This window comes from Salarias fasciatus, chromosome 6, assembly GCF_902148845.1.
Source record: "Salarias fasciatus chromosome 6, fSalaFa1.1, whole genome shotgun sequence".
NCBI lineage: Eukaryota > Metazoa > Chordata > Actinopteri > Blenniiformes > Blenniidae > Salarias > Salarias fasciatus.
In genome coordinates this window covers 41158614-41184263 of record NC_043750.1, presented here as the reverse complement: position 1 = coordinate 41184263, position 25650 = coordinate 41158614, and the positions used below count along the sequence as shown (strand labels likewise).

General features: G+C 52.1%; 1 protein-coding gene and 1 long non-coding RNA gene across 5 annotated transcripts; both read left to right on the top strand.

Annotated features, from left to right (window-relative positions):
• Nucleotides 1–231: 231 nt before the first annotated feature.
• On the top strand, nt 232–19232 carry LOC115390092 (protein AF-17). 2 transcript variants are annotated; one of them, XM_030093780.1, is made up of 20 exons: nt 232–594; nt 4054–4133; nt 5931–5985; nt 6060–6169; nt 8475–8578; nt 8653–8746; nt 8914–9024; nt 10927–11016; nt 11572–11725; nt 12001–12834; nt 13644–13810; nt 13925–14024; nt 14128–14194; nt 15365–15519; nt 16051–16236; nt 16319–16395; nt 16472–16812; nt 17023–17110; nt 18080–18295; nt 18372–19232. In XM_030093780.1, the coding sequence occupies exons 1-20, from the start codon at nt 486–488 to the stop codon at nt 18405–18407; spliced, it is 3174 nt and encodes a 1057-aa protein (XP_029949640.1). In that variant the 5' UTR covers nt 232–485; the 3' UTR covers nt 18408–19232. The 2 variants fall into 2 exon arrangements, with proteins under 2 accessions (XP_029949640.1, XP_029949639.1); XM_030093779.1 differs by having other exon boundaries at nt 13925–14048.
• Nucleotides 19233–20933: 1701 nt separating this feature from the next.
• LOC115390095 (uncharacterized) lies at nt 20934–23949 on the top strand. Of its 3 annotated transcripts, none has more exons than XR_003931643.1 (3): nt 20934–22849; nt 22953–23160; nt 23264–23949. It is a non-coding gene; the product is annotated as an uncharacterized LOC115390095 (long non-coding RNA). The 3 variants fall into 3 exon arrangements; XR_003931644.1 differs by having other exon boundaries at nt 22953–23221; nt 23285–23949; XR_003931642.1 differs by having other exon boundaries at nt 22953–23949.
• The last annotated feature ends 1701 nt before the right edge of the window (nt 23950–25650 follow it).

Sequence of the window (25650 nt, the reverse complement as noted above, 5' to 3'; positions counted from 1 at the left end):
CTCCTGCAGGGGGCGCAGCCAGCGGTTTCACTCCCATTCATCCACATGTTTTCCTCCTCCTCAAGCACAGCGGCACTAAAAGGCGGACGTGCGCGGCCGTGCGTGTGCAGCGCCACGGTCAAGTGGTGTTTTTTTCCTGTGTAACTGAGAGAAAATGCGGCGAAAAAGCGGGAAATAAGCGGAGAGGCAGCAGCGCCGTGTCTCTGCTGAGACTTGTGCTCCGACCCAGAGGAGCCGCTCTGAGCATGCGCACTGCATCGGCTCTATGGGGACGGGGAGGACATCACGGAAAACGCAGCAGCAGCAGCAGCAGCACCGCAAGCCCCACGCACAGATTTCACCTCGCCGCTGCGCCAAAACCCGCGACACGCACGCGGCCCACGACTATGCGCGGCGCGGCGCGGCGCTGCGGGACGACCGCTTGACGGGCCTGGACGGGGTCCGTCTGCCGGGGGGGGGGATCTGATTCTTCTTATGGGAGCAGCATGCGGGAAATGGTCGGAGGTTGCTGCGTGTGTTCCGACGAGCGGGGCTGGGCGGAGAACCCGCTGGTGTACTGCGACGGACACGGCTGCAGCGTGGCCGTCCACCAAGGTGAGCGCCGCGGCGGGGGGCGGGGTGGGGGCGGGGGTGGGGGCGTCCTGCCCGGCGGCGCGGCGCGGCGGCGCGGCGGAGGGCCGGCCGGCCGGCCGCTGCCGGAGCCGGAGCCGCTCCGGAGCCGCTGCCCGCTGTCTACGTGCGCGCTGGTGCGTGTGTGTTGATGCGTGTGGGAGGGGTGAGGCTGGGAGGCGTGCTGTTTGTTGTTTCCCTTCTCGGCACACATGATTAAGCACGCAGGGCCGATCCGAGCCGAGCCGAGCCGAGCCGAGCCGGGGGGCCGGGCCGATCCGAGCCGGGCGTGCATGAGGCGCGCTCCCGGACAGGCGGCGCCGGTTCGTTCGGACACCGTGTGTTCCCGGGCTCCCGGGCTCCCGGGCTCCGTTCCCGTCCAGCCGCTTTGTTGCTGCGGAGCTGCAGGTGATCCTCCTGTCAGCGGCTCCGGGCTCTGCTGGGTCCGGAGCTCCGGGCTCTGCTGGGTCCGGGTCCGATTCCTCCCGGAACCCCGCTCAGATCATTAGACTACAGGCAAAATAGGAGGTTTGGTCTCACTGAAGGATGGATTGTCCCTGGATGAGGATCCTCATCAGTCTAAAGCTAAACAGCAGCATTTAGGAAAACTTTTCTCCTCGGGGAACATTTCTGTCAACATGCTTCAGACTCATGACAACAGATGGACATCTGATGCTTTCAGCTCCAGGACAGTTATCACCAGTTACTGCCAAGTAACTGTGGTGTAAAAATTAAAAGTCCATAGAATAAAAAGCGTCCCAGCAGTCTGGACCTGTGGCAGTGGGACTTTAGAGAGCTGGACTGTCTCTGGGACGCTGGAGCTGAAACACAGATTTGGTTTTGAGGGTGAAAAGAGAAGGTGACTGGACAGCTTCAGCAGTGAAGAATCACATTTAGCTTTCTGAGTGACTGTCACTGGACTCAGGAAGAAGTCGAAAATCTCAGAACATTGAATAAGGAACCACCGCTGGAAAAAAAACAAAACAAAGACAGAGCGCCTTAATTGGCTGCCTGAGCTTCTTTAAACCCCATCAGTTCCATGTATGGCCAACTGTACTTGGCAATAAAGACTATTCTATTCTATTCTATTCTATTCTATTCTGTTCTATTCTATTCTATTCTATTCTATTCTATTCTATTCTATTTTATTCTATTCTATTCTATTCTGTTCTATTCTGTTCTATTCTATCGCTGCCTCACTTCAGAAAGAATTGTTTCAGTTTTCTGGTAGGAGCCATCTAACTGGACTTTCCAGCTCTGCAGAGAATAGAAACTAAAGAAAGAGACGTACCTGAATGGAGCAGGAAGCACAAACTCAAGAAAAAAAACAATTCAGCACTTAAAAACTAACAGTCTCCATTCTAAACCTACAGCAGCATGGCTTCTGAAAATGACCCAGTTTGTGTGAAACTGCTTGTGTGAGTTTACTGTTGTTGAAGAAGGACGGCCTTGAAGCTCCCCAGTTTGTCAGTGGTTTCAGATCCACTCGGTCCAGAACTTCAGCCAGTCCTGAGGTCCTTCTAGAGCGATCTGCTGAACTTCAGTCTGAAGGTCCCTGTGGCGAGTTCCACTGAGAACTGGCGGCTTCTGGCTCTGTGCCTTTAAATGCTAATGAGCTGTGTCTGGCCACGCCCACTGACAGAGACTGTGTTTCCAGGAGAGGAGTGAGGGCTGGACATGATTCAGTAACATGATGGACAGACGGTGACAGGGAGGGACAGAAGAGCACTGCTGCTTCCTCCTTCTTGACAGCCTATCACGGAGCTCAGTGCTACTCATTACCTCCTCCCAGCCAATCACAAGCGCAGACCCAGCACGCTGCGTCAGCAAGCCCCGCCCCCTCAAACCACAACACAGAGCATGTGTCTCAGTGGGGACAGGAGGAGGGAACTGTCCTGAACAGAGTTCCAGCAGTCCAGCCTGACCCTGTTTGGCTCTGAACCACATCAATCCCGGTCCGAGGAGCTGTAGGGTTTAACCTGGACCGGTCCCGGTCCGAGGACTCTGTAGGGTTTAACCTGGACCGGTCCCGGTCTGAGGACTCTGTAGGGTTTAACCTGGACCGGTCCCGGTCCGAGGACTCTGTGGGGGTTAACCTGGACCGGTCCCGGTCCGAGGACTCTGTAGGGTTTAACCTGGACCGGTCCCGGTCCGAGGAGCGGTAGGGTTTAACCTGGACCGGTCCCGGTCCGAGGAGCGGTAGGGTTTAACCTGGACCGGTCCCGGTCCGAGGAGCGGTAGGGGTTAACCTGGACCGGTCCCGGTCCGAGGAGCGGTAGGGTTTAACCTGGACCGGTCCCGGTCCGAGGAGCGGTAGGGGTTAACCTGGACCGGTCCCGGTCCGAGGAGCGGTAGGGGTTAACCTGGACCGGTCCCGGTCCGAGGAGCGGTAGGGTTTAACCTGGACCGGTCCCGGTCCGAGGACTCTGTGGGGTTTAACCTGGACCGGTCCCGGTCCGAGGACTCTGTAGGGTTTAACCTGGACCGGTCCCGGTCTGAGGAGCGGTAGGGTTTAACCTGGACCGGTCCCGGTCCGAGGACTCTGTGGGGTTTAACCTGGACCGGTCCCGGACCGGACGCTGCGGGTGTAATGATTGATAATTAAGGATATCGATCAGTGTGACATATTTTTTAATGAACATTTTCCTAACATTTCCAAGCCGTGAGGAGGCAGGTCACTGCTAGGAAACCATCAGAAAGAGGAGTTTGGATATTATTCAGCCTTTAAAACGGCATGACAGAGTCCAGCCGCTCAGCCGGAGGTCAGCCGATCACGACGCCTCGCATTTAGAAGCCGGACCGCTGAGCGAGCGCTGCAGAAGGTCTCCCCTCCCAGCCGAAGTCCAAATGCGTCAGAAGCAAAGTGAGGAGAGGATCCGCCTTCGGGTCGGTTGACGTGAGACAGGAAAATCAAACAATGTGAAGCCTGAGCGCTGCAGAGCGAGGAACAGGAAGGAGAGGCGTCAGACGAGCAGGCCGGGAGAGGAAATCACGTTTTTCCACTGAAGAAGTGGTGTGTGAGCATCAGACGCTGAAGCAGCATCAAAGCGCTCCTTCCACCTGCGTCGGTTCCCTGAGTTAAAGACGACTCTGTCGTCCTTTTAGCGGACCGAGTGTTCAGTCCAGGTCCAGTCCATCGTCACTCCATTAAATTCACCTCAGTTACTCCGACTTTTGGCTGATTTATGTTTCTTCTCGAAAACAAATGAAAAGAAGTGAGATGGGAGGTTCTCCCCTCCGCCCCCCTGCAGGGCTCCGCCCCCCTCTGAGGTCCAGACCGGCTCTGGCTCTGCTAAGTCTGCATTGTGGACACACCCCTGTTGAATAAGGTTGTAATAAAGTGTGAGTGTTAATGAAGTGTGTGTGTGTTTGTGTGTGTGTGTGTGTGTGTGTGTGTGTGTGTGTGTGTGTGTGTGTGTGTGTGTGTGTGTGTGTGTGTCCCAGCATGCTACGGTATCGTCCAGGTGCCCACCGGCCCGTGGTTCTGTCGGAAGTGTGAGTCACAGGAGCGAGCGGCGCGAGTGGTGAGTCAGCCAACACACACACACACACACACACACACACACACAGTCTTGTATTTCTATCCTTGTGGGGACCGTCCATTGACTCCCATTCATGTCCAGCCCCTAACCCTGACCCTTACCCTAACCCTAACCCACACCACAACAAAGCCTAACCCTAAAGAAATGTTTTTGCACTTTTACTTTTTTCAGTAACAACAACATGGTCAAGAAAACACTGTTTCTCCTACTTAGGACCGGAAAAAGGTCCCACAAGGCACGTCGTTCCACGTTTTGCTATCCTTGTGGGGACATTTGGCCCCGACAAGGATAGAAATACAAGAACACACACACACACACACACACACACACACACACACACACACACACCGTGACATAATCCATCCACCTGTTCTGAGCAACAGGACTCCGCTGACACAGACCAGTCAAACAAAAACAAGGTGCCTCCGACCAGCTGTTTAAGATCTTCCTCCTCTAACATTAGATTACAGAGCATCTTCCTCCTCTAACATCAGATTATAGAGCATCTTCCTCCTCTAACATCAGATTATAGAGCATCTTCCTCCTCTAGCATCCAGATTATAGAGCATCTTCCTCCTCTAGCATCCAGATTATAGAGCATCTTCCTCCTCTAACATCAGATTATAGAGCATCTTCCTCCTCTAACATCAGATTATAGAGCATCTTCCTCCTCTAACATCAGATTATAGAGCATCTTCCTCCTCTAACATCAGATTATAGAGCATCTTCCTCCTCTGACATCCAGATTATAGAGCATCTTCCTCCTCTGACATCCAGATTATAGAGCATCTTCCTCCTCTAACATCAGATTATAGAGCGTCTTCCTCCTCTAACATCAGATTATAGAGCGTCTTCCTCCTCTGACATCCAGATTATAGAGCATCTTCCTCCTCTGACATCCAGATTATAGAGCATCTTCCTCCTCTAACATCAGATTATAGAGCGTCTTCCTCCTCTAACATCAGATTATAGAGCATCTTCCTCCTCTGACATCCAGATTATAGAGCATCTTCCTCCTCTAACATCAGATTATAGAGCATCTTCCTCCTCTGACATCCAGATTATAGAGCATCTTCCTCCTCTGACATCAGATTATAGAGCGTCTTCCTCCTCTAACATCAGATTATAGAGCATCTTCCTCCTCTGACATCCAGATTATAGAGCATCTTCCTCCTCTGACATCCAGATTATAGAGCATCTTCCTCCTCTAACATCAGATTATAGAGCGTCTTCCTCCTCTAACATCAGATTATAGAGCATCTTCCTCCTCTGACATCCAGATTATAGAGCATCTTCCTCCTCTAACATCAGATTATAGAGCATCTTCCTCCTCTGACATCCAGATTATAGAGCATCTTCCTCCTCTGACATCCAGATTATAGAGCATCTTCCTCCTCTAACATCAGATTATAGAGCGTCTTCCTCCTCTAACATCAGATTATAGAGCATCTTCCTCCTCTGACATCCAGATTATAGAGCATCTTCCTCCTCTAACATCAGATTATAGAGCATCTTCCTCCTCTGACATCCAGGTCACAGCAGATGTTTCTTGTACTGATTGATGTCATTTGAGGGTTTTTGAATCCTCAGTTCCTTCACACTGGAAGTAGATTCATCGTCTAGCTGTGTTCACAGAGCAGGCTGAAATAAACACCACGGTATTATGGGTATTATACCTCTTGTTTGTGCTTCAGCTGCAGCTGTGTCTTTCACATTGAGAGTTCTGTCAGTTTTCTTACTTGTCCGTTCAGTTAACAGCGGCTCTGCTCTCCTCCTCAGAGATGTGAACTCTGTCCCCATAAAGACGGCGCCCTCAAGAGGACAGACAGTGGAGGTGAGTCGGACCCTGTCCCTGCTGGCCCGTGCTGAAGCCTTGACCCTGACGCTGACCCCGCTCCCCTCTGCCAGGCTGGGCTCATGTGGTGTGTGCGCTCTACATCCCCGAGGTGCAGTTCGCCAACGTCCTCACCATGGAGCCCATCATCCTGCAGTACGTCCCGCATGAGAGATACATCAAGGTACCCACTCCGCTGCAGGGCCTCTCGGGGCTCCGTGAGTCTCACACTCTGTCCGGTCCGGTCTCATCAGCAGCTCACCTCGACAGAACAGCAGGGTTCAAACTGCTGAGCTCAGTGTCTGTGTCTCACTTTGAATCTAGAGTCTGGTCTGGGAGATAATTCTTCGTGCTCTGTGGTCACATGACTTATAACGCTCAATACTGCCCCCACAGGTCAGCAGGGGTAAGAAACACTTCAGACCTCAGACCTCCTTCCGTGTCCTCAGTTCTCCTCAGTTCTCCTCAGACCTCCTCAGGTCTCTTCAGGTCTCCTCAGACCTCCTCAGTTCTCCTCAGGTCTCCTCAGACCTCCTCAGGTCTCTTCAGGTCTCCTCAGACCTCCTCAGACCTCCTCAGGTCTCCTCAGACCTCCTCAGTTCTCCTCAGGTCTCCTCAGACCTCCTCAGTTCTCCTCAAACCTCCTCAGGTCTCTTCAGGTCTCCTCAGACCTCCTCAGTTCTCCTCAGACCTCCTCAGGTCTCTTCAGGTCTCCTCAGACCTCCTCAGGTCTCGTGTTCATGTGGACTTGGCTGTGAGGTCACACTTCGGTTCTTCTCTCTGAGGAAAACGTCTCCTGATGTTTAAACTGGACCGAAGAGGCAGAACCTTCAGAGAACCTGCAGGTCCAGGTTCCGCTGTTTAGACCAGATCCCTGATCAGGGATCAGAGTGCAGACCAGAACCAGGACCAGGACCAGGACCTTCACCTTGCTGCATTTCTCTGCTTCTGACTGGAACTCTGAGAACCAGCGGGTCCATTCAGGGAACAGGAAGAGGAACCTGAGTCCACAGCTGATCAGCTGATCACTGCCATCGATCTGATCGGGTCGGGACGTTATGATCAGCTGAACTACCACTGCTCAGAAACACACACACACACTCGACATCCACGTTCTGTATTTTGTTTCCCTCAGACGACTTCCTGTGTGTAGCGGCCTCCTTGTGGGTCCTCTGTGTGCCGGTTCTCTCCGGTTCCTTCAGGAACTCGCTGTTCCACCAGCGCTGCACAAAGGCCTTTTAACGCAAAGCACGTGACCGAGAAATCCATATTTGATGCAGCAGCGAGCATGGCAGACATGCCCCGTGTGTGTGTGTGTGTGTGTGTGTGTGTGTGTGTGTGTGTGTGTGTGTGTGTGTGTGTGTGTGTGTGAGAGCGCTGGTTTCGTGTTACCGTCTGCTGCAGAGCGCGGCGTGCGGCGCTCCCCCGTCACAGCCTTTCATCCACATTTGCTGCCGCCTGCATTCCTCAGCTCCGTCACAAAGGCCGGTGCAAACTGGAGAAGCCCCCTTTCAGGGCCGCGGTAACGTCTGGGGCTTTTCTTCGCGGGGGACGACGTCCTCCGGGGAAACGGAGCGCCGGGGAGGATGTGTGGGGGCGGGGGGGTGGAGCAGAGGAGCAGGGAGAGAAAAGGCGAAGCAGAGAGTGCTGAAGGGAAAAGGTAAAGAGCCTGCTGTTCCTTTGTCCCACACCTGTTGCTAGGCCTCTGCGGCCCCCCGCCGGGCGCCGGGCAGCCGGCCCGCCGCTGGGACAGGCTGCGGCGCCGGCACAAAGGGCGAGCGTCGGCCGCTAAAGATCAGATCCCGCTTTAGAGCAGCGGCATCGCACCTCCTCTCCGGATCTAAAGCACGGCCTGCAGGGCTTCACCGGGACCAGCGAGAAAACAGCCCGACGCTCAGAAAGCAGGCGGCGGCGTCAGTCCAGACAGGCTGGCTCCATCAGCAGACCTCAGACCGGTCCTCCTCACAAGACCAAGAGTCCCGGCACCTCAAAGGCCAGCACTGGTCATTCTCTGCTCGGCATCTGTTGTCCACTATGAAAACCCTGCTGGAACCATGCTCAGAGGTGGACTCGGTCCCAGACTTGGCCGGGTCCCCGGTCGATGGTGGACTACGGTGGCCTCACCTGTTCTGGCCTCAGGTCTCAGTCGGGGGAAGAGATCACCGCCTGGTGGCGAGTTGGATTGACTGCTGGCCTCCAGGCAGAGAGCAGAGACCCCCACCTCCCCCCACCTCTCCACCTCCCCCCGCCTCACCACCTCCCCCCGCCTCCACAGTGCTCCCATCCCAGCCAGGTTAAAGTGTTTCTGCTGCTCGGCTGCTTCTTGTTTACTTAAAATGACTGAAACCTGATCTCCACCATGGTCAGCCCGCTGTGATCATGGAAGCTTGGAGAGAACGTCTGTTTGTACGTTTGCTCTCACTGTCGTTAACATGAAATGGTTTTCGGCCTCTGATTGGTGTTTTTTCTCTTCTCTGCTTTTCCACCAGACGTGCTACATCTGTGAGGACCACGGCCGGGAGAGCAAGGCGGCCTGCGGCGCCTGCATGACCTGCAACAGGCAGGGCTGCAGGCAGGCCTTCCACGTCACCTGGTGTGTGTGTGTGTGTGTCTTCATGTCTGTGTGTGTGTGTGTGAAAGTGTTTAATCGCGGTCTCCTCTGTGCAGTGCTCAGATGGCCGGCCTCCTGTGTGAAGAAGAAGGTCCTGAAGCTGACAATGTGAAATACTGCGGCTACTGCAAGCATCACTACAACAAGATGGTAAAACCAGACCCTGCAAATCTAAACTAGCTGGTCCCTGAACCTCCAGTTTCTCTCTGTGGGGTTTGAACACACCGAGGCTGGTCCAGCTGGTCCGGCTGACCCAGCCGGGCTCGGTGATTATGGTCTGGATCTCAGGCTCGGTCGCTGTCTGTTTGGGTTTGCAGCAGAAGAAGTTGCGCTCCACGGAGAACTCCAGCAGCTCCTTCAGCCACTCCAGAGGCCGCTCCAGCTCGCCCTCTCAGGACAAGCAGCACCACCACCACCGGCAGAGGAAGGTACGGATCAGCAGGCCCACACCGCCCTCCCAGCCTCGCGCCTCCACATTTTAATAACAAATGGAGCCGCACCCATCCCTGCTGCACCGGCCGGGTGCTGTTTGAGAGCTGCAGGAAGCAACTTCAGGGCCCAGCTCAGCTGTGAGCCCAGCGGGGACCCAGCTATTAATCCAGCTGTGACTCCAGCTGTGAATCCAGCTGTGGCTCCAGCTGTGAATCCAGCTGTTAACCCAGCTATAAATCCAGACGTGACTCCAGCTGTGGCTCCAGCTGTGACTCCAGCTGTGAATCCAGCTGTTAACCCAGCTATAAATCCAGATGTGGCTCCAGCTGTGACTCCAGCTGTGGATCCAGCTGTGGATCCAGCTGTGGCTCCAGCTGTGACTCCAGCATTGAACCCAGGTATAAATCCAGCTATAATTCCAGCTGTGACTCCAGCTGTGACTCCAGCTGTGACTCCAGCTGTGGCTCCAGCTGTGGCTCCAGCTGTGGCTCCAGCTGTGACTCCAGCTGTGGCTCCAGCTGTGACTCCAGCTGTGACTCCAGCTGTGACTCCAGCTGTGACTCCAGCTGTGACTCCAGCTGTGACTCCAGCTGTGGCTCCAGCTGTGGCTCCAGCTGTGACTCCAGCTGTGGCTCCAGCTGTGACTCCAGCTGTGGCTCCAGCTGTGACTCCAGCTGTGACTCCAGCTGTGACTCCAGCTGTGACTCCAGCTGTGGCTCCAGCTGTGGCTCCAGCTGTGACTCCAGCTGTGGCTCCAGCTGTGACTCCAGCTGTGGCTCCAGCTGTGACTCCAGCTTTGGCTCCAGCTGTGGCTCCAGCTGTGACTCCAGCTGTGGCTCCAGCTGTGACTCCAGCTGTGACTCCAGCTGTGGCTCCAGCTGTGACTCCAGCTGTGGCTCCAGCTGTGACTCCAGCTGTGGCTCCAGCTGTGACTCCAGCTGTGACTCCAGCTGTGACTCCAGCTGTGACTCCAGCTGTGGCTCCAGCTGTGACTCCAGCTGTGACTCCAGCTGTGACTCCAGCTGTGGCTCCAGCTGTGACTCCAGCTGTGGCTCCAGCTGTGACTCCAGCTCTGACTCCAGCTCTGACTCCAGCTGTGGCTCCAGCTGTGACTCCAGCTGTGACTCCAGCTGTGACTCCAGCTGTGGCTCCAGCTGTGACTCCAGCTGTGGCTCCAGCTGTGACTCCAGCTGTGGCTCCAGCTGTGACTCCAGCTCTGACTCCAGCTGTGGCTCCAGCTGTGACTCCAGCTCTGACTCCAGCTCTGACTCCAGCTCTGACTCCAGCTGTGGCTCCAGCTGTGACTCCAGCTGTGACTCCAGCTGTGACTCCAGCTGTGGCTCCAGCTGTGCTGCATGCTGTCCTGTTATTTGCGGGCAGCAGCAGAAAGGCTTCCTGGACACCCTGAAGCTGCTCCTGCAGCATCTCAACACGTCCTCACATCGATTCATGTTTCCAGACGACGGAGATGAGCAACAGTGAATTCTCACAATCAACATTTAACACTTAAGTGACAAGAGAAGACAAGACACGCCTGATGGATGGATGGATGGATGATGGATGGATGGATGGATGGATGGATGATGAGGATGAGAAGTGAATAGATGGGCGGATGATGGATCAGTGATGAATTATGGGCATTACTTGAATTTTCAGCCACTCTTGTTTGTAGCTCTCAGAATGCATTGGTGTGAATGAATGAATGGGACAGATCATGAAGAACAGAGACCAGTAGACTAGAAGTGTGTTTCCATTCTAACACACACACACTCCATCAGAGGACCTGGACTCCCTTTGTTCCTGAGACCAGTGTTGAAGAAGAGCTCCGTGCTGGCGGTCAGATGCTGAGTGATGTTCAGGACCAGGTGTCACTGTGATCCTGTATCTTCTGTTTTCAGAGCCATAAAGACAAGATCCGGCAAAAAGAGCGTCACAAGAAGTCCTCCGACAGCCTGAGCTCCTCCGTCACCTCCAGCAGCATAGAGAAGGTTTGAAGAGTCGACGTGGTTCCTCAGTGTCAGACCAAAACCGGTCAGGGTCAGGGTCAGGGTCAGGGTCAGGGTCAGGGCTGAGCCCGACCCGGACCCTGGAACCCTGCAGAGTATCCCTGGAAAGCCATGTCTGAGATCTCCCAAACAGCATTATTTTAATCACATGTGTATGGAGTACTTTGATCGTGGTGGAAATCTCATGAGACTCTAAATCTGTTGACTCTGAATTGTAAATCTGTTGAGGTTCTGTTATCAGTAACTCTGTGATCCCTTCTGATCAGTTACTTAGTTTATTCACGCCTCAAGCACAGGACTTCCTGTTTTCTTCCTGGTCCACCCCAGGAGGTCACATGGTGCTGAGCCGGGGAATGAGCAGGACGGAGCGTCAGTGATTCTCACTGCTAGGAGTTAAAGCTGAGGGTTATGAAATGTTTTCAGGATCCCGGCTCAGGATGTGTTCTCCTCCGGTTCTGCTCTCAGACCTCAGGATGTGTTCTCCTCCGGTTCTGCTCTCAGACCTCAGGATGTGTTCTCCTCCGGTTCTGCTCTCAGATCTCCTCCAGCCACCACGGCAGCAGCAGTAAGGACGGCGAGGGAAAGTCCAAGAAGCTGAGCTCTCACAGTCACAGTCACCGCAGCAAGAAGACGGGAAGCACCGGGAAGAGCTGCTCGTCCTCGTCCTGCTCGTCCAGCCCCTTCAACACCGGTGAGAGAGGACGGCGGCTGCTCTTCGTCCTCCTCCTCCTCCTCCTCCCCCTCCTCCTCCTCCTCCTCCTCCTCCTCCTCCTCCTCCTCCTCCTCTTCCTCCTCCTCTTCCTCCTCCTCCTCCTCCTCCTCCTCCTCCTCCTCTTCCTCCTCCTCTTCCTCCTCCTCCTCTTCCTCCTCCTCCTCCTCCTCCTCCTCTTCCTCCTCTTCCTCCTCCTCTTCCTCCTCCTCCTCCTCTTCCTCCTCCTCCTCTCACCGTCTCTTCCTCTCCTGCAGGCGGCTCGCTGTCCTCCACCCAGGATTTCCATCAGTTCTCCACCTCTTCCCGCCTGGATCGTGACCACGACCGAGGAGGTGACGACCACAGCGGCGAGGAGCGCAAGGAGCGCCACCGGAGGCAGGCGGTCCTCCAGGACGAGGACGAGGAGGACGACAAGGAGGACAAAGACGAGGAGGAGGATGAAGAGGAGGACGAGGACTGTAAATATCACAAGCCGCCGGCGTTGACGCCCGCCGACGGGCCGCTGGCGGGGTCGCAGGGTCACGACAGGTCGGAGGGCACCTCCAGCCCGTTTGAGAACAAGGTGACCATCTCCACCTTCGGCTCCATCATGCGCATCACGTCGTCCTCCGGGCTGGGCGGCGGCAAGATCCGCAAGATCTCGGCGCCGGGGGACTACAAGTCGTCCAAGTCGCTTTGCAAGCCGTCCCAGCTCAGCACGCCGCCCATCCTGGAGGAGGCGGAGCCCGAGCGCTCGGCCACGCCCCCCGCGCTGCCCCGCGAGAGGAGGCACCGCGGCGGCAAGAAGAGCCGCCACGGGCCGGGCCGCCCGCGGGGCAGCAAGAACCGCGACAGGAGGGCGGAGGAGGACCACCACCACCACCACCACCACCACCCGGCAGCCCCGCCTCCTCCTCCACCTCCCTCACTCACCTCCTCCTCTCTGTACCCCAGCCCCTCCCCCATGCCCCACCCCGCCTTCCCCTCCACACTGCCGCCCTCCACCACAGCCTCCACCTCCTCCTCCGCCTCCTCCTCCGCCTCCTCCACCTCCACCTCCTCCGCTGGGAGCTTTTCTACGAGTCGCGGCAACTCGCTGCTCGGCTCTGGTGAGTGTGTGTGTGTGTGTGTGTGTGTGTGTGTGTGTGTGTGTGAGTGAGTGTGTGTGGTTAGCCTCTGACTTCCTGTGTGTGCACGGTGCAGGAACTCCGTCAGCGTCTCTCTGTGTTGAAGTGTTTCCGCTGCTCGCTGCAGCTCGTCATCACAGCCCTGCTGATACGATCCGGAAGATTCTGATAAACGGCCTCTCGGCGTTTTCTTAGTCTGTGTGACAATCTGGGGTGGATGTTCAGCTCCGTTTCAGCTCTGTGCTTCAGAGACGGGCTCCTGGCTGGCCTGGTGAGGACAGCATCAGTTTGAGTCGGGCTGAAGCAGGACAGAGCTGAAACGCTCAGCAGGGGGTCTCTCAGGGAACAGGTCTGGGCCCGCCCGTCCCAGATACGGCTCTTATGTGTGCCATGAAGGTCTCTGCTGCATTTCCTGCCCTACTTTCCATGTGAGAGTCTGTCAGACCTCCGGCTCTCCCGTCAGCAGATACTGTATGTAATATCGTCAGATTACACCGTCCCAAAATAATCCCAGTTCCCAGAGAGCGGAGGGGAAGGAGGGAGCAGATGAAAGGTTAAACCGTTAAATTCACCAAAACAGCTCAAATCAAACTGACTGGCAGGAAACATCTTCCAAAGAACAATTAAAAGTGTTGAATGGAAGAAGGAGGTCAGCTCGTCTCAGCTCTGAATCTGATGAATGCAACATGATTGGTTGTTGTTGGCGATGAGCTCTCAGACCTGTGTGAAGACAAGACGGCGCCCCCCGATGCTCGAACGCGGCGTCACTCCAGTCTCTGTTCCCCCCGCAGGGATCTACTCCGGCCTGAAGGAGCCCCTCTCCCTGGGCGGAGGCGTGTGCAGCACCGCCCTGTCGCTGGGCGGAGGCGTGTGCAGCACCGCCCTCTCCTCAGGACTGCTGTCGTCCCACACCGCCTCGCTCTCGCTTCCTGCGGCCAGCGCCGCCTCGAACACACAGGTGAGGCGTGGCAGACGGCTTTCTGGTGCAGTGTGTGTGGAGCTGTGTGTGTGTGGAGCTGTGTGTGTGTGTGTGGAGGTGCAGCAGGGTCTCAGGGCCTGTGCGGTGTTGCAGGTGTCCTACGGCCTGACGTCCTCGCAGACCTTCTCCAGCGGTCTGTCCACGGCCGCCTCGCTGCCGCCGCTGCTGAGCCAAAGCCAGACCTCACTGCCAGGTGAGAGGAAGAGCGAGGTCAGAGGTCAGCTCCGCCCCCTTTCTGCCCGCTCTCGGTCCTCGGCTCACTCTCCCAGCGGCTGATGAGAGTTTTGTGTCCTCAGAGACGGAGCTGGATGACTGCCGCTTCCCGTGTCCGGGGAACTCGCCCAGAGAGAGTCTGTCCTCACAGTGAGTCTCGTCCGCTCTGATCGTCCCGACCTGCAGCAGCCAGTGGTCATAATGTTCTGGCTGATTGACTGAATGGACGGTGAACTGTACTGACCCAGCGCCGCAGCTCGCTCACTGAATTCTGGACGGAGGTCAGAGAGTGATGAGTGTTGAATGAAGTCAGACTGCAGCTGTGGACGTTCAGGAGGAACTGAAATTACTCTTTGTGTTTGGAAAAAAACTGATTTTTAAAGTGTATTGGAAAGTAATGGTGACCAATCTGTTTTTACCCGGGCCCCCAGATTACCTCAGATTACCTGAAATTAATTTAGATTACCCCAGATTACATCATATGACCCCAGATGACCTGAAATGACCCCAGATTACATCAGATTAAACAAAATGACTGCAGATTATTTGAAATGATGTATCCCGTATTACCTGAAATCACCCAGTTTTACCCAAATTACCCCCAGATTACCCAAAAGTATCTCAGATGACCCAACATTACCTCAGATTACCAAAAATGACCTCAGATTACCCCAGATTAGATCAGATGACTCCAGATTACCGAAGATGACCTCAGATTACCCCAGATTAGATCAGATGACCCTAAAGTAGTGAAGATTACCCCAGATTACCCCAGATTACCTCAGATTACCTCAGATGGCTCCAGATGGCCTCAGATTACTTCATATTACCCCAGATGAACTCAGATTACTGCAGATCACCCAAGATTCCCTCAAATGACCTCAGATAGCCCCAGATTACCCCAGATTACCTTGTATTACCTCAGATGACCCCAGATTACCTCAGATGGTTCCAGATGACCTCAGATGACCCCAGATGACCTCAGATTACCTCGATAGCCCCAGATTACCCCAGATGACCCCAGATGACCTCAGATTACCCCGATAGCCCCAGATTACCCCAGATGACCTCAAATGATCTCAGATGACCCCAGATGACCTCCGATGGTTCCAGATGACCCCAGATTACTTTAGATTACCTTAGATTACCTCAGATAGCCCCAGATCGCCCCAGATGACCTTGTATTACCCCAGATGACCTCAAATGATCTCAGATGACCCCAGATGACCCCAGATTACTTTAGATTACCTTGTATTACCTCAGACAGCCCCAGATGACCTGACAGAGACGTGTTGTGCTGACCCGTGTCTGGCCCTGCAGGTCTCCCATGAGCTGCCTGCCCCTGCTGTTCGACCAGCGGGACTGGCTGGGCCCCGGGGCCGGGGTCCGGGCCCGGCCCGAGAACGTCCCCCCGGCCAGCTCCCACATCGAGCTCCTGCTGGAGAAGCACGGCAACGGCGAGATGGGCGTGAACAGTGAGTGACGGAGGCTTCCCGGTCCCGGCGGGGGTCGGACTGAACGGCGCAGCCAATCAGCCGAGAGGAAGAGTAGAGACACCTTCAACCAGGAAGTAAAACTACCAAGAAACATTTCAGCTGCAGAAACGCAGCGAAGGCTTCAGCTCAGCTGTGGTGCTGCTGACCAAAGTTTCAGTTTCATCACAGGTTTCCTCCTCTGTGCTCTCTGCTAGATGCCAAAACAACTTTTCAACAACAACATTTCAACATTTCAGCCTGTAAACATTGATAGAAACATATTATCAATAATAAACATCAGAAAAGTACCAATAAATAAAAAGTCAATAAAACCAAAATACCAACAGTAAATCTACATTTCTCAGATCTCAGAGAAGCTTAAAGTGCTTCAGCCCTTGTTGTTTTGATGATCAGCTGACCAGAGTGTGTCCTCCTCCCCCCCTCCTCCCTCTTCCTCCCCCCCTCCTCCCCCCTCCTCCCCCCCTCCTCCACCCTCCTCCCCCCTCCTCCCCCCTCCTCCCCCCTCCATAGTCGTGGAGATGCTGCAGTCGCTCCACTCGCTCCAGCAGGAGAACCAGCGTCTGCAGGACCAGATCCTCAGCCTGACGGCCAAGAAGGAGCGTCTGCAGCTGCTCAACAGCGAGCTGGCCACGCCCTTCCCGCCGCACGCCGCGCTGCACGCCTCCGCCCACATCAACTTCCTGTCATCCACCCAAGGTCCGGCTCTTCCCGTCTCTGCCCCCGTCCTCCACCCCGTCCTCCACCCCGTCCTCCACCCTAACCGCGCCTCTGTCCACAGACCTCCTGAGCTCCAGTAAGAGTCCTCTGTCCAAAAGCTGCTTCCTGAACGACACGTCCTTCGTTACCTCGTCCGAGGTGAGACGGCGGAGACGTGGCGGCGGGCGGAGGTTGTGCGGAGCAGCAGTGAAGTGTTGACCGCTGTGTGTTTCAGGAGCTTCACTCCGGCAGTCCGTCCCGCAGCAGCTCCTCCCTGTCCTTCCAGAGCACCCCGCCCCCCCAGCAGAGCCCCGCCTCCTTCGGCCAGCCGCTGCTCAACGGGCTGAGCCGCGGGCCGGGCGACGGGCCGGGCGCGGCCGGGCAGGCGGGCGGGCTCGCGGCGTCGCTGGGGGGCGGCCCTCAGCTGAACGGCGTGCTGGGCGGCCTGAACGGCGTGATCCAGTCCCCGGCGCAGAACGCCGCTCAGCCCGCGCTGCCGGCGCTCCGGCCGCAGCCGCCGCCTCTCAGCGCCCAGACGCTGGCGCAGGGGTTCCAGCTGCCCAAGAGCATGAGCCCGTACGCAGCGCAGGACACACACACACACACACACACACACACACACACACGCACACACACACACACACACACACACTGTCCAAAAATTATGTCATCATTATGTCATCATTCCAACATCCATAAAGCACATCATAAAAGACTCTGTGTGTGTGTGTGTGTGTGTGTGTGTGTGTGTGTGTGTGTGTGTGTGTGTGTGTGTGTGTGTTTCAGGTCGTCCCTCCTGTCAGAGCAGCAGAAGCAGCTTCTCCTGGAGCAGCAGCAGCTTCAACAGTTTCTCTCCTCACAAAACTTCACTCCGGTAATCTCACTCTGTCTCTATCTCACTCCCTGTCTCACTCACTCTCCATGTATCACTCACTCTGTATCATGTCTCACTTTAAATCTGCATCTCACTCTCTCCAGTTCAATCTCTCCATCTCACGCTCTCTGTCTCCATCTCACACCATCCATCTCACTCTTTCCAACTCAGTCTTTCCATCTGACTCTTTCCAGCTCACTCTCTGTCTCACTTTATATCTGCATCTCACTCCCTGTCTCACTCTTTCCAGCTCACTCTGTCTCCATCTCACTCCATGTCTTACTCCCCGTCTCACTGTTTTCACCTCAGTCTCTCTTGCTCACTCCCTCTCTGTCTCACTTAGTCTGTCTCATTCCATCTGTCTCTCCTTATATCTGCATCTCACTCTCTGTCTCACTCTTTCCAAGTCAATCTATCCATAACTGTCGATGTATCACTCCCTCTGTCTCACACTGTATCATTCCATATGTCTCACTTTATGTCTGTATCTCACTCCCTGTCTCTTTCCAGCTCAATCTCTCCATCTCACTCTTTCCAACTCAGTCTTTCCATCTCACTCCCTGTCTCACTCTCCATGTATCACTCCCTCTTTCTCACGCTTTCCAACTCACTCTCTGTCTCACTCGGTTTCATTCCACATGTCTCTCTTTATATCTGCATCTCACTCTCTCCGTCTTATTCTGTCTCCATCTCACTCTTTCCAACTCAGTCTTTCCATCTCACTCTCTGTCTCACTCCCTCTGTCTCACTCTTTTCACCTCAATCTCTCTTGCCCACTCCCTCTCTGTCTCACTTACTCTGTCTCATTCCATCTGTCTCCCTTCATATCAGCTTCTCACTCTCTCTCGGTGTCGTCTCACCGTGTCTCTCTTTATGCCTCTATGTCGGCCCCTCTGTTGACCTCATGCTGACCTCATGTTGACCTCATGTTGACCTCATGTTGACCTCATGTTGACCCCCCCCCCCCAGGAGCAGCAGGTGGTGGTGGTGTGCCAGATGCTGCAGCAGCAGCGGCAGAGGGAGCTGCAGCGCCTCACCCTGTCCGGAGCTCTGGCCTCCAGCCCCAACTCGCCGCTGGTGGCCCAGTCGCCCGGCCTGCTGTCCTCGGCCACCGCCTCGCCGCTGCAGGGCTCTCAGGGAGGCGGCCTGTTCGGCCTGCAGGACAACCCGCTGCACAAGCCGGGGGTGAGTCCCGCCGCGGCGCGGCCGCCGTCGCAGATCCGGCCCGCAGAGAACCGAGCGGATCTCCGTGTTTCCACAGGCTGCAGGAGAGAAGAACGGAGACAAAAACGGCTGAGGAGAGCCGGAGGAGGAGCCCCGGCGGAACGCCGTCCCGCCGCCTCCTTCGCCGTACCGTTTCTGAATGTATAACAGGACTTAAGACGTGGAGGTGAAGTTTTGGTGTTTTCTCGTACGGAGGTTCTTCTCATAGGGTTTTTTGTTGTAGTTGTGTGTAGGCAGCTTTCAGAGAGCATGGATACACTGCTCTCTTCTTAAATTGCACTAATTTGTTAGCTCGACCAGCGGGGCTGCTCGTGAAGGCCGAGCTGGTCCTGCAGGAGCTTTTGGGTTTGCGGTCTGAACTCCGGGTCGGAGCGTCGCCTTTGACTTCCTCTCACGCACTGACCGTCTGTGAATCCCCGCCACAAACAGACTTCTGCCACTTCTGCAACCTCAACCGTCTTCCTGGATATTCCGTCTTCCCTCTGTGTTCGCTCCCGCCGCCGTGTCTCTTCTCTTGAAGCGTGGTCGATGGCACGTCAACATTAAGCTAGTGATTACCTCAGATTTTCTGCCACCTTTTCTACGTTGTTGACGTTCCGCTTTGCCACAACAGCCTTTCCTGGTGGTGGACGCGCCCGTTTCCAGCGGTGGGTTCACTATGAGGGTCCGTGTCCACACGTCTGTCCTCAGCACACACTTCGGGACAAAAATCCATCCTCCATTATATTCAGCACGTTTCATTCACGATTAACATGAACGCTTCATCAGGCGTGGGATTCCTCCAGGTACGCTGTTTTCCTCCCACAGAGCTGCCCTGGGTGTTAGAGGAGGAAGATGCTCTATAATCTGGATATCAGAGGAGGAAAATGCTCTATAATCTGGATGTTAGAGGAGGAAGATGCTCTATAATCTGGATGTTAGAGGAGGAAGATGCTCTATAATCTGGATGCTAGCAGGAATATGCTTATAATCTGGATGTTAGAGGAGGAAGATGCTCTATAATCTTGATAACAGAGGAGGAAAATGCTCTATAATCTGGATGTTAGAGGAGGAAGATGCTCTATAATCTGGATGTTAGAGGAGGAAGATGCTCTATAATCTGGATGCTAGCAGGAATATGCTTATAATCTGGATGTTAGAGGAGGAAGATGCTCTATAATCTTGATAACAGAGGAGGAAAATGCTCTATAATCTGGATGTTAGAGGAGGAAGATGCTCTATAATCTGGACGTAAGAGTGAGGAAGATGCTCTATAATCTGGATGCTAGCAGGAAGATGCTCTATAATCTGGATGTTAGAGGAAGAAGATGCTCTATAATCTGGACGTAAGAGTGAGGAAGATGCTCTATAATCTGGACGTAAGAGTGAGGAAGATGCTCTATAATCTGGACGTAAGAGTGAGGAAGATGCTCTATAATCTGGATGTCAGAGGAGGAAGATGCTCTATAATCTGGATGTCAGAGGAGGAAGATGCTCTGTAATCTGGATGTTAGAGGAGGAAAATGTTCTTTAATCTAGATGCTAGAGGAGGAAGATGCTCTATAATCTGGATGTTAGGGGAGGAAGATGCTCTTGCTAGCAGGAAGATGCTTATAATCTGGATGTTAGAGGAGGAAAATGCTCTATAATCTGGACGTAAGAGTGAGGAAGATGCTCTATAATCTGGACGTAAGAGTGAGGAAGATGCTCTATAATCTGGATGTCAGAGGAGGAAGATGCTCTATAATCTGGATGTTAGAGGAGGAAGATGCTCTATAATCTGGATGTTAGAGGAGGAAGATGCTCTATAATCTGGATGTTAGAGGAGGAAGATGCTCTATAATCTGGATGTCAGAGGAGGAAGATGCTCTATAATCTGGATGTTAGAGGAGGAAGATGCTCTATAATCTGGATGTCAGAGGAGGAAGATGCTCTGTAATCTGGATGTTAGAGGAGGAAAATGTTCTTTAATCTAGATGCTAGAGGAGGAAGATGCTCTATAATCTGGATGTTAGGGGAGGAAGATGCTCTTGCTAGCAGGAAGATGCTTATAATCTGGATGTTAGAGGAGGAAAATGCTCTATAATCTGGACGTAAGAGTGAGGAAGATGCTCTATAATCTGGACGTAAGAGTGAGGAAGATGCTCTATAATCTGGATGTTAGAGGAGGAAGATGCTCTATAATCTGGATGTTAGAGGAGGAAGATGCTCTATAATCTGGATGTCAGAGGAGGAAGATGCTCTATAATCTGGATGTTAGAGGAGGAAGATGCTCTATAATCTGGATGTTAGAGGAGGAAGATGCTCTATAATCTGGATGTTAGAGGAGGAAGATGCTCTATAATCTGGACATAAGAGTGAGGAAGATGCTCTATAATCTGGACGTAAGAGTGAGGAAGATGCTCTATAATCTGGACATAAGAGTGAGGAAGATGCTCTATAATCTGGATGTTAGAGGAGGAAGATGCTCTATAATCTGGATGTTAGAGGAGGAAGATGCTCTATAATCTGGACATAAGAGTGAGGAAGATGCTCTATAATCTGGACGTAAGAGTGAGGAAGATGCTCTATAATCTGGACATAAGAGTGAGGAAGATGCTCTATAATCTGGACGTAAGAGTGAGGAAGATGCTCTATAATCTGGACATAAGAGTGAGGAAGATGCTCTATAATCTGGATGTTAGAGGAGGAAGATGCTCTATAATCTGGATGTTAGAGGAGGAAGATGCTCTATAATCTGCCAGTCATAGGATTGTTCCGTCACCTGGAAGTGAAGCGTGTGGACACGGGCCCTCAGGTATAAACTTGTGTAAATGTAGAAACAAAATGGTACAAAACTCTCGTTGTCGTGCGCCTAGCGTCGTCATTAGCATGTTAGCATCAGATTTCACTCCAAGCCACCGTCAGAGTTTCCTCTAAAGACTTTTATATCCTTCCAGTTGCTCTCGAGATTAAACAGACAAAACCAAACATTTGGAAAATGTAAGAAATTCATTGTTTATCCTAAACAAAGTGTGCACTTTGCGTCTCGGTAGCTAGCAGAGCAGATTTAGCCATCAGTCCCCTCCTGTGGACACTCGCTAGGTGTTTCATTTCTCTCAGTATTTTGCACTCTGTTGATTCTGTTACTTTCATGCGTTGATTTTCCTTCATGTCAACCAACTGGTCGTTCTTTTAGCAATACTGGATAGATGATGCCTTAATGATGCTAGATTTCCAGAGGCTCGGACTCTCTGCTCCTCTTTCTTTCGTAGGTTTTTTTATCTCGGGAAGCTGGAGGGATTTCTCCCCTCTGAAGGCCCGTTTCTACCTTTTTGATAGCTGACTGATGATTTCAACCGTTGAATCGTGTGAATAAGCGTCATAGTGGTAACTGAAGTGTCCGACCATTTTTTCCTATTGTACTTTTTGTGTTGGGATTCAATGTTCTTTTGTTGTTGGTGCTACAGAGAAGTGAAAACGAGGACTTGTAGAAAACCAGAGACTGAATCCAGAGGCGGCAGCCAGCGCGTCCATCTCCTCCACCCGGGTGCGCGGAGCTTCGTTTTCTCCTCTCACTTCTCACATATTTACTCTCCTGCTCACGATCCTCCCAAAACATGTGATACCCGGCGTGCTGCCGGCGTCCGAACGCCGAACAGAAGCTCCTCTCTGAACCAGTGCCTGTCTTCCAAACCTCTGTTTCTCCTCTTCTGTCCGAACGAACGCCGCCGATTGACAGCTGTTGTCTGAAGGCACCCGGCTGCCGTTCTGCTGTTTTCACCCACGTTTTCAGACACACATACACACTCTTCTGCCAGCATCGGGACCAGTTTGTTGTGTTTCTTCCTTGACTCCTGATTGGTCAGATCCTGAATGTACTTGGAAACGATCGCTGCGGTTCTGGGTAAAGCAGCGTGTTTCTTTATGAGTAGACAATCACAGCAGATTCAAATCCTAATATGACTGTCCTGTTGGCATCTCCAGAACTTCCAAGACTCCCAGATATTTCCAGAAAACTCAGAAGCTATTGGGAAACAGAGAAATAGAGTGTTGAGCAACCCCGGTGACGTGGTGTCACCAAAACCAAAACCTGAAGGAGTCCAGTCCGTCTCCTCCAGCCCACAGCAGAAGCTGAAGTGTGTGTGTGTGTCTCTCATTTACCTGTCCTGTTTCCCGACGGCACTGTTCACTGAGGAGCTGTTTGGGTCGTACTGCTGGACCTGCATGAGCAGCTTGTCCTGTCGGCAGCTCATGTAGACGCCAGAAAGGAACCGAGAGCAGCTCGCTGATTTAAACTGTAGCAAAGACGAAAGGAGAATGTCCAAAATGTTGATGAAGACATGAGCCCATGAGACTCTGGGTCAGAGGTCTGAGTTTCAGGGTCGCAGGTCTGACCTGCAGAGTCTGAGCTTTGACCTTGAGCATCTGAGGTTTGACCTCCAAGGTCGGTAGTTTGACCTTCAGGCTCTGAGGGATGACCTTCAGAGTTTGATGCCTGACCTTCAGTCTAAGGTTTGACCATGAGAGTCAGAGCTTTGACCTTCAGGGTCTGAGGTATGACCTTCAGAATCTGAGGTTTGACTTTGAAAATCTGAGGTTTGACCTTCAGAGTCTGAAGTTTGACCTTAAAAATCTGAGGTTTGACCTTCAGAGAGAGGTTTGACCTTCAGAGTCTGAAGTTTGACCTTGAAAATCTGAGGTTTGACCTTCAGAGTCTGAAGTTTGACCTTGAAAATCTGAGGTTTGACCTTCAGAGTCTGAAGTTTGACCTTAAAAATCTGAGGTTTGACCTTCAGAGAGAGGTTTGACCTTCAGAGTTTGAAGTTTGACCTTGAAAATCTGAGGTTTGACCTTCAGAGTCTGAAGTTTGACCTTCAGAGACGGGTTTGACGTTCAGAGTCTGAATTTTGACCTTGAAAATCTGAGGTTTGACCTTGAGAGTCTGAGGTATGACCTTGAAAATCTGAGGTTTGACCTTCAGAGTCTGAGGTTTGACCTTCAGAGACAGGTTTGACGTTCAGAGTCTGAATTTTGACCTTATAAATCTGAGGTTTGACCTTGAGAGTCTGAGGTATGACCTTGAAAATCTGAGGTTTGACCTTCAGAGTCTGAAGTTTGACCTTGAAAATCTGAGGTTTGACCTTCAGAGTCTGAGGTTTGACCTTCAGAGACGGGTTTGACGTTCAGAGTCTGAATTTTGACCTTGAAAATCTGAGGTTTGACCTTCAGGGTCAGAGGTTTGACCTTGAGAATCTGAGGTGTAACCTCCAGATTGTGATCCGATTGGCTGAAGAGGCACGAAGCATTTCTGAAGTGGTTTCTTTCCCATGTTGCACTGGGGCGCTTTGGGCCCGCCTGTAAATCCTTTTTAGTACCTTTTTTTAAATTTAGTTTGAATACGAGTTGTATACTTTAATATGTTTGTGTAAAGACACATCCGTTCCTTTAAGCTTTGAACTTTCCCTGTTCTGAATGTCGTACTGTGGATCTGTTTCTGTATCGCAGCGTTGACGCTCCGAATGAGTCGGACGGACGGCGAAGTTCACTATCGGGATATGAATTGCATGAAATGCAGTGACGTCTCTCAAATGTGTTGCTAAATACCAAGTAATAACTATGCATCATTTTAAATGCATTGTTCCCTGGAAAAAGAAGCGAAATGAGCACTGAATTTTAAAAAGGACAAGCACGTTGTCATTGTACAGTGTATCTGTTTGAGAGAATTGAGCAAATCAAATTTGACATTATTCAGATGAAATGCCCTGTAAAGTATTTTGATATTTTTGTGTGTAAAATTAAAAGGACGCATTAAGACAACTTTTTTTTTTTTTTTTTTTGTCAATAAATGTATTTTACTGAGTTGTTTTATCATTTTCTTGGATGTTTTCTTGAATCAATCCATGAGCACTTTGAGACCCAGGTGACAAAAGAACTGCTAAAGGAGTCAGTCATGTCATTATTTATTGATTAGGGAGAAATCAGAGCATTACCTCACATTTTTCACTCCAAATAATCTTCATTCCTCATTGATGCAGTAAAACTAAGGTTGTTAGATTTTTTTGTGTGTAGAAATAAAATAAAAGTAAACATTTTCAGAATATACATGAAATCTCTGCACTCAAAGAGGGAGCTTAGAATGACAAGTTGTTCCCCACACACACACACGCACACACACACACACACACACACACTGGTGAGTCTGTTTCCTCCATGTCATTTTCATTATAAAATTTAAAAAATGAAAATTGCATCAACAGTAATGAATTCTTCTCACTGTGTTCTTTAAGTTTTCTAAACCCAGGAATCCAAAACAGATTTGAATCTTTATCTGTTTTTGTTCTAACTTTTTCCTTGAAATGTTCCCAGTCTTTTCCGAAAAAAAAAAAAAAAGATTTCTTCTTTGTTCCTTTGGGGTTTCATCTAGAAACTGTCCTGATGAACACTGCCCCCACAGGTCATCAGGGGTACTGGTTCTGTTAGATCCACTTCTGTACTTTCCATGGAAACGAACCGAATGACAAAATAATGAAGACCGACGATGGAAAGAAGCTCCGCCTGGATCAGTCTGAGCTCAGACGGCTGAAGAGCAGGGGTTTTTCAGGAGGACAGGACAACTCGGAGGTCCAACTGTCATGCAGCTCCTCTTGGTTCCATGCTCTGCATAGGTCTGTCAGGGGTCTGCAAGAGGTTTAAGAGTCTGTGGGGGTCTGCAAGGGGTTTACAAAAGTCTGTGGAGGGGTCTGTGAGAGGTTTGAGAGGCTGTAACGGAGCCAGAGTGGGGGCAAGGGGGCAATATATTATGGTTTGATAAAAATAAGAGATCAATAAATCTATATAAAACAAAAATCATAACTTTTGGAAAATATAAAATAAAAAATCAGGTAAATGTACAGATAGAGGGTGTAGTCTGGAGCGGAGCCAGAGTGGGGGCAAGGGGGCGATCGCCCCAGGGCCCACAAGGTCACAGGGCCCTCTTTCATGTGATGTGTTCACATTTGATTGGAAATAAATTATTATAATAAAATGTGCAGTGTGTGCCAGAAGGTATACCATATGATTGTGGGCTCCAATTTGCCAATTCTTACATTACGACTGTCCATGAATGCATCAGAGCTGTAAGCCAGCTGATTGGCTGTGCAGCATGAAGGAGTTTTTTTCTTTTGCACTTGATCTGAACTCTTTGGAGGGAAGTTAAACAGTATGCTAAACACTATGCTAGCTGCTAGCGGTACTACCCAAAACCTAACATCGGAGCCACTGGTGAGTCAGTGAAACCTTCAAAATTATTATCTTTATCAGAATGCTGTGGTCTTAAACACCTGCCTGTTTGAATGTGCCTTGTGTTGCTCTCAACT